Source organism: Hyperolius riggenbachi, chromosome 6, assembly GCF_040937935.1.
Source record: "Hyperolius riggenbachi isolate aHypRig1 chromosome 6, aHypRig1.pri, whole genome shotgun sequence".
Classification (NCBI taxonomy): domain Eukaryota; kingdom Metazoa; phylum Chordata; class Amphibia; order Anura; family Hyperoliidae; genus Hyperolius; species Hyperolius riggenbachi.
This window is the reverse complement of record NC_090651.1, coordinates 203473323-203487851: the sequence shown is the minus strand read 5'-3', so window position 1 is coordinate 203487851 and position 14529 is coordinate 203473323. Positions and strand designations below refer to the sequence as shown.

The 14529-nt window shown below is 43.1% G+C and overlaps 1 protein-coding gene across 3 annotated transcripts in view; it reads right to left on the bottom strand.

Moving 5' to 3' along the window:
* The window catches only part of FOXRED1 (FAD dependent oxidoreductase domain containing 1), a 176671-nt gene that overhangs the window by 35226 nt on the left and 126916 nt on the right, over positions 1 to 14529 (bottom strand). For all 3 annotated transcript variants that reach the window (XM_068240321.1, XM_068240320.1, XM_068240322.1), the window contains 2 exons: positions 12073 to 12174; positions 10722 to 10798 (listed from right to left, as the gene is read on the bottom strand). In XM_068240321.1, the coding sequence (XP_068096422.1) occupies positions 10722 to 10798; positions 12073 to 12174 (179 nt within the window). The remainder of the gene's footprint in view (positions 1 to 10721; positions 10799 to 12072; positions 12175 to 14529) is intronic.

Genomic DNA, 14529 nt, shown 5'->3' with positions numbered 1-14529 from the left:
ACCAACTAAATCCAAACTTAAAGGGACTCCGAGCAGTGCAGAAACTATGGAAAGATGCACATCATTTTAAAGCTCTCTTTCTCCTCTTTCCAATGATATATAAACCGCCGCCCTACGCCTTTTAGTTTTCGCTATTTTCGCGATTGAAATTGCCGCGGCCGCGATTTCGATCGCGAAAATAGAGAAAACTAAAAGGCGTAGGGCGACGATGTAGGTGTCGTCAGAAAGAGGAGAAAGAGAGCTTTAAAACGATATCCATCAAGCCATAGTTATATTGTATTACACAGGGCGACTTTTTGTCAAAGTCAGCAGCTGCATTCAGCAGAATGGAGCTGCTGACACTGGGGAAAGTGTCGTCCTGTGTAATACAAGTAACTATGGAAAGATGGATATCATTTTAAAGCTCTCTTTCTCCTCTTTCTGACGACACCTAAATCGTTGCCCTACGCCTTTTAGTTTTCTCTATTTTCGCGATCGAAATTGCGACCGCGGCAATTTTAATCGCGAAAATAGCGAAAACTAAAAGGCGTAGGGCGGCGGTTTATATATCATTGGAAAGAGGAGAAAGAGAGCTTTAAAATGATGTGCATCTTTCCATAGTTTCTGCACTGCTCGGAGTCCCTTTAAACAAAGCTTATTTTTAAAGCAGTTATGGTGAACCATACCAACTTCAGACCATTACTGCGTGAATCGTTTCATGTTAGTAGATCATGGTCTTATGGTTACTCAACACCTACTTCCTATGAACAAGTTTACTTCCTCACATGGAAACACTTCCTATTGTAATGCAGGCAAAGATGGAAAATGTAGTATATATTTTCCTTCTTGAATTACCCATTAATTGGCTGCATCCATAGTGGAGAGGAAGAAAGTAGAAAAGGGGTTTGCCAAGCATATTTGGTGTATGAAAAGAGTAGTTTGCACACCTCTTTGCTGCTATACGTGGTTTCAATTTGCTTATCAACCCGACTCCTAATAACATTTGCTTTTTTCAGTTTTGGTTTGGTTGGGCTTTCATATTTTATAAACAAATCAGTAGACGGGTTGCTTCCTCTGCCACATTTGGCTAAATCATTGTTCCAGAGTGTTGCTCTAACTACTGAAGCCCAAAGATCAGCAGAGCAACCAGGTAATAGACATTTTAAAAACAAGATTGCTGTGGCAGCTCCATATTTCTTTTACTCCAAGTTCCTTCTAAGTGAACTGACCAGCAGTAATTTCAGCTTCTAATGTGTGCAAAAAATCCAATCTATGACCTAAAAATATGTATTGGAGGAGAAAAAGAAAGCCCTCATAACAAGCACCACTTGAAAAAATACAAAATGCTTTATTTCAGAATTTAGATAAGGGTAATTGAAGACATAATGAGATTCAACATGAAATTTAAAATCAATTAACCAGCTGCCGCCCGCGTCACGCCAGTAGGCGTGGCCGCGGCGGCAGCCCCAGGACCGCCTAACGCCGATTGGCGGAAGGTCCTGTCAAACAGAAATGCGGGCGATCGCGCGCGCATGCGCGCGCACATCGCCCGGCATGACTTGCGGCCCCCCTGTGTCATCAGCCCGCCGGCCAATTAGCAGCGCCGGCGGGCTGCGATCTTTCAAATAGCCCTATCCCAAGTGTATAATACACGTTGTTATGTAAACAACGTGTATTATACTGGCTGCCTCCTCCTCTCCTGGTCACAGCGCGCCCGGACCACCAGGAGAGAGGACGGCAGCCCTGCTCAGTAAGCCACACACGTTTCCCCGCTCGATCCCCCACCCGATCGCCGCTGATCACCCCCACTACCCCCCTCACTGGCCCTGCCAAGGCGTCTGACTGAGGTCTGAGTGTCATCTGGTCGCCTGTCACAGCTCTGATCGAGGTCTGTGTGACATGTGAGTGGCAAGTGAGTGACATCATTGCCTGTGCACAGTTTTTTGACTTCTGATTGATTGATTGATTGATTGCGTTGTGATTATTGATCATCTGTGATTGCCCTGTGTTTTCAATTGCTGTATACATTGGTTGGCATCTGACAGCGGCACTGTGATTGATATCTGGTCGCCTGTCACAGCTCTGATCGAGGTCTGAGTGAGATCTATTGTCTGTGCACTGATTTTTGACATCTGATTGATTGATTGATTAGTGATTGGTATTTGATCATCTGTGATTGCCTGAGATTTCAATTGTTGTTTACATTGGTTGGCATCTGACAGCGGCGCTGTGATTGATATCTGGTCGCCTGTCACAGCTCTGATCGAGGTCTGAGTGACATCTATTGTCTGTGCACTGATTTTTGACGATTGATTGATTGATTAGTGATTGGTATTTGATCATCTGATTGCCTGAGATTTCAATTGCCGTTTACATTGGTTGGCATCTGACAGTGGCACTGTGATTGATAACTGGTCGCCTGTCACAGCTCTGATCGAGGTCTGAGTGAGATCTGAGTGACATCTATTGTCTGTGTACTGATTTTTGACATCTGATTGATTGATTAGTGATTGGTTTTTGATCATCTGTGATTTCCCAGTGATTCCAATTGCTGTTTACATTTGTTGGAATCTGACAGCGGCACTGTGATTGATATCTGGTCGCCTGTCACAGCTCTGATCGAGGTCTGAGTGACATCTATTGCCTGTGCACTGTTTTTTTGGCCAGTGAGTTAGCTAGGCCCCTTTTGTTAGGTAGTTAGCGCCCAGCCCACTACACCGCAATCACTATAAGTCGCTGATTAGCGTCATCACTGTCGCTAATCTGCATTGGTACTATATAGTATCTGTAAGTGATCAGTACTGATCACAGTCAGATCTATATAAGTACGTTAGGGTCACCTTAGAGTAGGCTCCACTAAAAACGCAGTGTTTGCCCGATCAGGCCTGATCGTTCTGCCGCACTTGCGTTCAGCCCTCCCCACCAAGTGAAAGAAATTTTTGTTTTCTGATCACTGCAAAAAAACACAATAGCTGCGACGCTATAAAGATCAGTTTTGATTTTTTTTTTTAAATCAAAACTGAGCGATCGCAGCTCTTTACTTAACAAATACTCCCATTTGCTAGACAGGTGCATTTTTTCCTGGGTGGTCTCAGAGGAATACCCCCTAAATTTAGCAGCCCAAAATGGCAAAAAAGATGTATTCCCTGCAAGAGGCCTACAGTATTATGGCCGAGTCGGGTGAGAGTGATTGGGACTTCTCATCCGATGAATCCGGCTCAGAATATGAACCTGTAGAGGACAGTGACTCTCTGACCGATAGTTCTGATGACGAGGTTGTGGTCCCTGCTAGCGCCAGGCGTTCCCGACCCCATGTCAGTGGACCACAGGTTGCGCAGGATCAACCTCAAGGCCAGCAGAGTGGTGCTAGCGCTGATCCAGATTTTGATGGTGAGGCATGCACCAACAGCGCAGCACATCCTGGACTTGAAACCAGTACTGCCGTAGACCCTGGTGAAGTGGCGAGCACCAGCATGGCAGTTGAAACTGGTTCGGTGGTACGTGCAGTAAGACCCCAGTCGCAGCCACCAGAAACACGGGCCCGTAGTACCCCTAGGCTCCCAGAGGTGCTGGCAAACCCTCATTGGAAGTTCCCTAATTCCGCCGCACCCGTAGTGCCCCCTTTCACCGCCCAGTCTGGAGTCCAGGTGGAGACAGATCATCTAGGATCGGCCCTAGACGCTTTTCATCTGATCTTCACCGAGGATCTCTACGACTTAGTCGTGGCAGAGACCAACCGTAAGGCCACACAATTTATCACCGCCAATCCGAACAGCTCCCATGCCCAGCCTTTTCGGTGGAAACAGGTCACAGTTTTCGAATTTAAAATCTTTTTGGGCCTTCTCCTTAACATGGGTCTAACTAAAAAAAATGTATTGCGGTCCTATTGGTCTACGCACCCAATACATCACATGCCCATGTACTCTGCTGCCATGTCCAGGTCACGTTTTGAGGACATCCTGCGCTTCCTGCACTTTAATGATGATACAACCTGTCATGAAAGAGGCCACGCTGACTATGACCGGCTCCACAAATTTCGGCCCCTCATAGACCACCTGTCATCCAAATTTGCAGATGCTTACACCCCTGAACAGAACATCTGTATAGACGAGTCCCTCGTACATTTTACCGGGCGCCTTGGCATTAAGCAGTACATCCCAACCAAGCGCGCCCGGTATGGGGTCAAGCTGTATAAGCTCTGTGAAAGGGCCACAGGCTATACATATCGCTTTAGGGTCTATGAGGGCAAAGACACAAAATTGGAGCCAGTCGGATGCCCTGACTACCTGGGGTGCAGTGGCAAGATTGTGTGGGACTTGGTGTCACCCTTATTCCACAAGGGGTACCATCTCTATGTGGACAACTACTACACAAGTGTGGCCCTCTATCAGCATTTGAAGATACTCGGAATTCCTTGCTGTGGCACCGTGCGGCCTAGTCGCCGGGGCTTCCCCCAATATCTCACTGCTACCCGACTTGCACGGGGGGAGAGGGCTGCCTTGTGTAATGACGACCTTCTTGCAGTGAAATGGAAGGACAAGAGGGACGTTTACCTTCTGTCGACCATTCACGGAGACACGACAGTCCAAATTCAGCGAGCAACTGAGGTTGTTGAGAAACCCCTCGCCGTCCACGACTATAATTTGAACATGGGAGGGGTGGACTTCAATGACCAGATGTTGGCTCCCTATTTAGTTTCCCGAAGGACCAGCCGCTGGTATAAGAAAGTGGCTATTTACTTGATTCAATTGGCAATGTACAACAGCTTTGTTCTCTACAGTAAGGCTGGGAGAACAGGATCCTTCCTTAAATTTCAGGAAGAGATCATTTCGGAACTCCTGTATCCAGGAGGGGCCGTGGCCAATCCCCCTGATGTAGTTAGCCGGCTACATGAAAGACACTATGCTTATGTCTTTCCGAGTACCCCAGGTCAACGCACCCCAAGAAAACATTGTCGTGTCTGTAAGAGGAATGGAATGAGGCGTGACACCACTTTTTATTGTCCCTACTGTCCTGACCAGCCTGCCCTATGCATAGGGGAGTGTTTTGAAAAGTTCCACGAACACATTCGCTATTGGAGTAGGGAACGTGAGACACAGTAGTAGTCTCTCAAGGCTCTTTCACACTGGAGCGATGTGTTGCAGCATATTGCCTAGCGAAAGTCCCACTTTGCGGTCCCCCCTTACGCCGGAAGTGGTTGACTTAAAGCTAGTGCATACCTACGCTACTGCGCGGCTCCTGTGTGTGAAACCAGACATCTGCTTTTGAGAGACCCAAATACATTGGAGTGATGGTTGCAGCATATTGCCTAGCGAAAGTCCCACTTTGCGGTCCCCCCTTACGCCGGAAGTGGTTGACTTAAAGCTAGTGCATACCTACGCTACTGCGCGACTCCTGTGTGTGAAACCAGACATCTGCTTTTGAGAGACCCAAATACACAGGGCTGCCAGAAACCTCTCCTTTCACTTGGGACAAAGTGCATAGTGTACTTCGCTACATCTCTGTGCGCTTTGCGCTTTGCACACTGTCCCATGGGGAAGGAGAAGTTTGTCCTCGGAAGGTAAGTTAAAAACAAACAAAAAAAAAAACAGGTAAGCAAAAGTTCCAAATGTTATTGTTTGGTTAAAAAGGTTTAATAAAGTTTACGAATGTTAATGTTAATGAATTTCTTGCATTGCTGCTTGCTTGTTTTTTTTTTGTATGTTTTTTTCTCTCTCTTTTTCCATCCTTTACCCTTCCAGGTGGACCGAGCGAACGACTGATCGAACAACCAGCTGCAGCACTGATGGTGCATCCTGACAGAAGCATTGCGCGTCTGTCAGATTACACACAAGTCGGTGCATGCAGCGCTGCAGGACGAGATTTCTCCTCCGCAGTAAGATACGTTTGTCAAGGCATATGAGCTGAGGGGTGGTGTTGGAGCTCCTATGCTTTGGCAAGCACTTTGTATCAAAACTGGCAAAGGTTTTTTTCATCCACATCGATCGATGTGAATGGATTAATCTGGTTTGCCAGGGCATAGGAGCAAAGTGGGTTTGGAAAATTTTGTGGGCGGTGCTCCTATGTCCTGGCAAACGCCATGCCCCCCCTTTTTTCACATATTTCGGCAGATATTTTTTCATCCACATTGATCAATGCGAATGTGAGAATCTTTGCCGTTCATTTTTCCTTTTATGGAGAAAAAAGTGCATCACCCGTATGCCCAATATAAGGAGTATAGCAGAAACTCCTAATACTGGCCATACATGTAATGATTGTGGAGACGCTAAAATGCCAGGACAGACCCCCACAAGTGACCCCATTTTAGAAAGAAGACACCCCAAGGTATTCGCTGAGGGGCATGGTGAGTTCATAGAAGATTTTATTTTTTGTCATAAATTAGCAGAAATGGATTTTTTTATTTTTTTTCCCACAAAGTGTCATTTTCCGCTAACTTATGACAAAAAATAAAATTTTATATGAACTCAGTATGCCCCTCGTGGAATACCTTGGGGTCTCTTCTTTCCAAAATGGGGTCATTTCTGGGGTGTTTTACTGTCCTGGAATTGTTTGGTGGGGGCCTAAATTGTGAGCACCCTTGTAAAGCCTAAAGGTGCTCATTGGACTTTGGGCAAGTTTGCGCAGCTAGCCTGCAAAAAAGTGTCACATATGTGGTATTGCCATTCTCATGAGTAGTAGTATAATGTGTTTTGGGGTGTCTTTCCACACATACCCATGCTGGGTGGGAGAAATATCTCTGTAAATGACAATTTAGTGTAAAAAAATGGGAAAAATTGTCATTTACAGAGATATTTCTCACACACAGGATTGGTTATGTGTGAAATACACCCCAAAACACATTATACTATTATTCCTGAGTACAGCGATACCACACGTGTGACACTTTTTTGCAGCCTAGCTGTGCAAAGGGGCCCAAAGTCCAATGAGTACCTTTAGAATTTCACAGGTCAATTTTAATTATTTGGTTTCCAGACTACTCCTCACAATTTAGGGCCCCTAAAATGCCAAGGCAGTATAGGAACCCCACAAGTGACCCCATTTTGGAAAGAAGACACCCCAAGTTATTCCATGAGGGGTATGGTGAGTTCATAGAAGATTTTATTTTTTGTCACAAGTTAGTGGAAAATGACACTTTGTGAGAAAGAAAACTAAAAAATCCATTTCCACTAACTTGTGTCAAAAAATAAAATATTCTATGAACTCATCATACCCCTCATGGAATACCTTGGGGTGTCTTCTTTCCAAAATGGGATCACTTGTGGGGTTCCTATACTTCCCTGGCATTTTAGGGGCCCAAAACCGTGAGGTGTAGTCTGGAAAACAAATGAGTAAAATTGACCTGTGAAACTCATTAGACTGTGGGCCCCTTTGCACAGCTAGGCTGCAAGAAGGTGTCACACATGTGGTATCGCTGTACTCGGGAGAAGTAGTATAATGTGTTTTGGGGTGTATTTTTACACATACCTATGCTGGGTGGGAGAAATATCTCTGTAAATGACAATATTTTGATTTTTTTACACACAATTGTCCATTTACAGAGATATTTCTCCCACCCAGCATGGGTATATGTAAAAATACACCGCAAAACACATTATACTACTTCTCCTGAGTATGGCGATACCACATGTGTGGCACTTTTTTGCACCCTAACTGCGCTAAAGGGCCCACAGTCCAATGAGCACCTTTAGGATTTCACAGGTCATTTTGCGAAATTTGATTTCCAGACTACTCCTCACGGTTTAGGGCCCCTAAAATGCCAGTTCAGTATAGGAACCCCACAAATGACCCCATTTTAGAAAGAAGACACCCCAAGGTATTCCGTTAGGAGTATGGTGAGTTCATAGAAGATTTTATTTTTTTGTCACAAGTTAGCGGAAATTGATTTTTATTGTTTTTTTCACAAAGTGTCATTTTCCTCTAACTAGTGACAAAAAATAAAATCTTCTATGAACTCACCATACTCCTAACTGAATACCTTGGGGTGTCTTCTTTCTAAAATGTGGTCATTTGTGGGATTCCTATACTGTCCTGGCATTTTAGGGGCCCTAAACCGTGAGGAGTAGTCATGAAACGAAATTTCTCAAAATGACCTGTGAAATCATAAAGGTACTCATTGGACTTTGGGCCCCTTAGCGCAGTTAGGGTGCAAAAAAGTGCCACACATGTGGTATCGCTGTACTCAGGAGAAGTAGTACAATGTGTTTTGGGGTGTATTTTTACACATACCTATGCTGGGTGGGAGAAATATCTTTGTAAATGGACAGTTGTGTGTAAAAAAAATCTAAAAAATCTCATTTACAGAGATATTTCTCCCACCCAGCATGGGTATGTGTAAAAATACACCCCAAAACACATTATACTATTTCTCCTGAGTACGGCGATACCACATGTGTGACACTTTTTTGCAGCCTAGGTGCGCTAAGGGGCCCAAAGTCCAATGAGCACCTTTAGGCTTTACAGGGGTGCTTACAATTTAGCACCCCCCAAAATGTCAGGACAGTAAACACACCCCACAAATGACCCCATTTTGGAAAGTAGACATCCCAAAGTATTCAGAGAGGGGCATGGTGAGTCTGTGGCAGATTTAATTTTTTTTTTTGTCACAAGTTAGCAGAAATGGAAACTTTTTATTATTATTTTTTTTGTCACAAAGTCTCATTTTCCGCTAACTTGTGACAAAAAATAAAATCTTCTATGAACTCACCATGCCTCTCAGTGAATACTTTGGGATGTCTTATTTCCAAAATGGGGTCATTTGGGGGGTATTTATACTATCCTGGAATTCTAGCCCCTCATGAAACATGACAGGTGGTCAGAAAAATCAGAGATGCTGGAAAATGGGAAAATTCACTTTTTGCACCATAGTTTGTAAACGCTATAACTTTTACCCAAACAAATCAATATAGGCTGAATGGGTTTTTTTTAATCAAAAACATGTTTGTCCACATTTTTCGCGCTGCATGTATACAGAAATTTTACTTTATTTGAAAAATGTCAGCACAGAAAGTTAAAAAAATCATTTTTTTGACAAAATTCATGTCTTTTTTGATGAATATAATAAAAAGTACAAATCGCAGCAGCAATTAAATAGCACCAAAAGAAAGCTGTATTAGTGACAAGAAAAGGAGGTAAAATTTGTTTGGGTGGTAAGTTGTATAACCGAGCAATAAACAGTTATAACTGCAGTGGTCTGAATTGTAAAAAATGGCCTGGTCTTTAGGGGGGTTTAGCACTGCAGTCTTAAAGTGGTTAAAATATACGGCAAAGACCATTCCCTGTAGCAAAACAATCATGAATGCATATAATGATATAGAAATAAATCTAGCATCTGAAGAGTAAATCACAATACATCTGATGATAAATAGAGTCAGAAACCAGCATGATGGGCATCTATCAAAGAGCCCACCAATACTTGAACCCGGGTTCAGTATAAATAGGTGAAGGAAGGGGGTATACCCCAAAGTGCAAAATTACCTGTGCAAACAATGCTATAACTTGTAATATATAATGTGACTAAAATCTGCAGAGTAAATAGACTAGTAGTGACTGGAGCAGCCTATAGAATGGGTGCATGCAAAGAGAAATGGTGAAAGGCTGTGAAAAGGAGAACAATACTTATTCCCAGGTAAGGACTGGATGGATCAGATGCTAAGAGCAGGGAAGAGTCGGTACCCCTCAGGACTATCCCACATGTTCTGCTTCCTCCTGACTTGTCTCCGACATTTCCTGCCCGCGATGACGTCACTTCCGGGTGACACGCAGCGGGCGTCTATGCGCATACACCCTCTCTCTTCAGTATTTAAACGCCGTCTTGGCGTGCACAACCTGCGGTGTCCTCTCTCCTTCAAAGCGGGGTGACGCCCGCGGAACATGTGGGATAGTCCTGAGGGGTACCGACTCTTCCCTGCTCTTAGCATCTGATCCATCCAGTCCTTACCTGGGGATAAGTATTGTTCTCCTTTTCACAGCCTTTCACCATTTCTCTTTGCATGCACCCATTCTATAGGCTGCTCCAGTCACTACTAGTCTATTTACTCTGCAGATTTTTGTCACATTATATATTACAAGTTATGACATTGTTTGCACAGGTAATTTTGCACTTTGGGGTATACCCCCCTTCCTTCACCTATTTATACTGAACCCGGGTTCAAGTATTGGTGGGCTCTTTGATAGATGCCCATCATGCTGGTTTTTGACTCTATTTATCATCAGATGTATTGTGATTTACTTTTCAGATGCTAGATTTATTTATATATCATTATATGCATTCATGATTGTTTTGCTACAGGGAATGGTCTTTGCCGTATATTTTAATTGATTTTAAATTTCATGTTGAATCTCATTATGTCTTCAATTACCCTTATCTAAATTGTGAAATAAAGCATTTTGTATTTTTTCAAGTGGTGCTTGTTATGAGGGCTTTCTTTTTCTCCTCCAATACATATTTATAACTTGAGTCCTAGCACACTTGATTCTGTCTGCCGGTGTTGCGGATTCTCTCTGATTATTTTTATGACCTAAAAATAGCTAAATTACAGATCAGTGCACAATTAGTTATTTTCTTCTTAACAGGCAACTGCTTCTTTCCTTTACCAGTGGATAGTCCAAAATCAAATCTATTTGAGCTGCTCACCCATCAGTATGCAAGAAATTGAAAACATGGAAATTTGAGCCAAATTACAATAAGTGACAATGTATAACCATAACTCCTTAGAGCCAGTGACAAATGCTTTCAGACTTACAATGACTTGTTTTATGGTTTTGATATGTAGCAAGTCACCCTGTGCTGAATGAATTTCCTGTGCAGTGGTCTCAAAATCTGTCAAGTAAGAAGGAAAGAAAAAGGCTCAGACTTCAGGTTCTCGCTAATCCACACCTTTTGTAGAAGGCCAACAATATTTCATAGGGTTTATGTTTAAAGTACCCCTAAATTGTGTAAACAAAAATTGGATGAAACCCATGGTGGGCTAGATTACTTTCTCCTAAGTGTCCAAAATGCTGATCATCAGTCATCTGAGTACACTGAATACTACCAACTGGCATCGCATGTTTCAGGATTGCTCAGGCACATGTTTCGAACCACATGTTCACAGAGAAAGTAAGTGCTTGTCCATGAGTGCTTTCTTTCACTGTGTATGTGCAGTTCGAAAGATGCACATGAGCAGTTCAGAATCGCTCTGCACTGCTCAATGAACTTCCAGGAGGCTTGGGAGGTAAGAAGACTGGACACATGGAACGGGAGGGACCTCAAGGACAAGAACCATCGGAAGACTCAGGAGGAGGTAATATAACCCACCTTGGGTTTTAATCAGTATTTTTTCCCCCGATTCATGTGTACTTCCAGGCTTATAGACTTATAGCTCTGTCTCGGGCTGTTACTATGTTGCATTAAATTATTAATGATAGCCATGCTGGGATTTTTGGTGGGTGGTGGTTTATATGTGCTGTAACTGTGTGATAATTCACCCTGATGAAGCAAGTCTGGTAGGCGAAACATGTTGCCTTATAGCAACCCTGCATGTTATTTAGCAGTCTTATACCCCAATCAGTATTTTGGTGAGAGTAGCGTTGCACATTCAGATGTGAGGGCAATAGTGTTATTAGTCAATATGTAGAAGGTGCTGACCTCAGCTCTTTTTGTACTATATGCTTCATATGCATCTTATCCCTGTGTAAAATCGCTGTCTCTCCATTTGTGAGCTAGTTTTTAGTGTGTCGTAGCCCTATTTTATTTCACTTATAGAACAATAAAAGTTATGTTTTAACATTTCTTTAGGGCCTTACTCTCCAGTTGGGGATATGTTTATTGTAAGTGACAGCAATGTAGAAAAAAAATAAATTTATAGTGCATTTAACTCTGGAACAAATATACATTTCATACATATGCAGACACATGCATTTTCAATACACATACATGTAAATTGCTTTCCTGCAAATTGTGAGCCAGTTTGAGGGATAATAAGTGACGTGAAATATTTGTTATTCTCAGTAAAGTGCTGCTAAAATACATTGTTGGTGCTCTTTAATGTATAATAATAATTGTAATTGTAGTTGTAGTTTTGGCGTCTGCCAACCATTTGAAAGGCTACTGACCTGTTACCTCCCCATGGCAAAACATCACTCCCATAGATAAAGCCTTGCGCCGAAGGGCATTGAGTAACATCCAAGGGTCAAACCAACCCTCATTCTCTAGGCCTAACAAAAAGAAAATACAAATATTTAATATTCAATTTAAAGTATCAACAGCACAGAAAAGACTGATATTTTAAAGCAATGGTGTTTTATGTGTCATAATAAAATACATAATGAATGCTACAATTTAAAAAGCAATACAAAAATGCTTGTGCATAATAAAAATTAAACAGGTTTAGCTTTTATTCTGTGGCAAGCCGCACTAAAACTCAAATCATCTAAGGTCATCAATAGCGTAGCTACATATCAATGCACCATTTAATAGGCTATTTCCCCTGGAAACCAGTCCCATCAGCTTACTACACACAGGCGAGATACAAGAATACAATGATATACTATACAAGGTTTTCAGCGAGTTACCAGGTGGTGGCTTGAACTTTCCTGCAGTAGGGCTTTAGGTCTATAGTTTAAATGGACAGCAGCTTTACTCATATGGGGGGGGGGTCCTGGCGGTCTATTAATGACCACCAGAGGGCAGCGCAGCAGTTTTTTTTAAATCGTGTAGCGAGCCATGTAGCGAGCCTTGGGCTCGCTACATGATAGCTGCTGTGCAGCGGCATCCCCCCACCCGCTCCGATCAGGAAATCCCGTTCAAAGAACGGGATTTCCTGGAGGGCTTTTCCCGTCGTGGCAGTGCAGCGGGTAGCGGCGAATCGGCGCGGAGTGGCGGCGATCTGTGTGCACACGCAATTAGCAAAGTGCTAGCTGCGTGTAGCAAAAAAACCAAAATTATGCAAATCGGCCCAGCAGGGCCTGAGAAATCCTCCTGCGCGGCTTACCCCGAACTACGTTACCGCCAGGAAGGTTAAGGCATTGCTGAACAAGATGGAGAGAGAAAACTGAGCATGGCGCTCCAGAAGGGGCGGTAAAATAAATAGGGTCAGGAATCTGTGTGTATGGTGTCTAGCAGATTGGCTTGCAAGTTGTGGTTGAGAACGACAGCCTTGTTTTTCCCCAAAATACGTCTTCTCCTTCTCTCAGCAGTGTACTGCACGTAATACTATTAGCGCAATGCCGGGCAGCACGGTGGCATAGTGGTTAGCTCTCTCGCCTTGTAGCGCTGGGTCCCTGGTTCAAATCCCAGCCAGGGCACTATCTGCAAAGAGTTTGTATGTTCTCTCCGTGTCTGCGTGGGTTTCCTCCGGGCACTCTGGTTTCCTCCCACATTCCAAAAACATACGGATAAGTTAATTGGCTCCCCCTAAAATTGGCCCTAGACTACAGTACTTACACTACATAATATAGACATATGACAATGGTAGGGATTAGATTGTGAGCTCCTTTGAGGGACAGTTAGTGACAAGATATATATATACATTGTACAGCGCTGCGTAATATGTCGGCGCTATATAAATACTAAATAATAATAATGCATGGTACATGGATAAAGTGAGCATTACCATAGCAATGCTAGGGTTATTATTATTATTATTGATTTATAAAGCGCCAACATATTCCGTGGCGCTGTACAAAGTAGGGTTAATCGTGTACCGCTAATAGCGCAATGCACTGTACACTGCTGGCGATAGTACCGGTAATACTGCTGTGCACTGCCTGCGCACAGCAATATTACCATCAGTTAAAAGAAGGGATCACCGAGAGCCCAATATAGTGTAGTATGTACATTAATGGGTAATGAGAGGTATATAAATTAATATACTCACAAGTCAGGGTTACCGTATAGGTAACCACTGTATAGGCAGGTGAGGAGATTAGACCTGTCCTCACTCAGGATTAAGATGTCACTCTGTAGATAGGGAGAAGAAAAGGGGGATTCAACCCCTCCACCAGGGGTGGATTCTGATACTGTAAGGAGAACAGAGGCGCTTATCGTGACCTTGAGACTGTACTGTGTGTACTCCTATTTGTTATGGCCTGAAGAAGCGGGAATATACCTGCGAAACGCGTTGCACTGTTTATTGGAGTATATAAATAAACTTGTTTGTATTAAAATTGACGGTATTATGTCTACTTCGGGGAGATCAGTCCCCACTGCCTCCCGAGGAATTTTTAAGCTTTTAATACATTTTATTCTTTTGGCGCCTCTGTTCTCCTTACATTACCATCAATTAGTGGAAAATTGCCACTAGGAGTTCATGCACTAAGAGCGATTTGCTTAAAATCGAAAACCGCTAGCGATTTTTACATCACTAGGGTTGCTACTTCAACATAGGAATCATGAAAAGTATTTTCCCGTATAGCGATTCAATTTTCTGTAAATTGCAAATGTTTTGGAGCGATTTTTAAGCGATAGTACGTCGATGTCTAATGTTAAATGCAAAATCGCAATCACAAAACAAAATTGTTGAAAAATCACAATCGCATTTTCTTTTTCAACTGCTAGTGGAAAAGAGACCT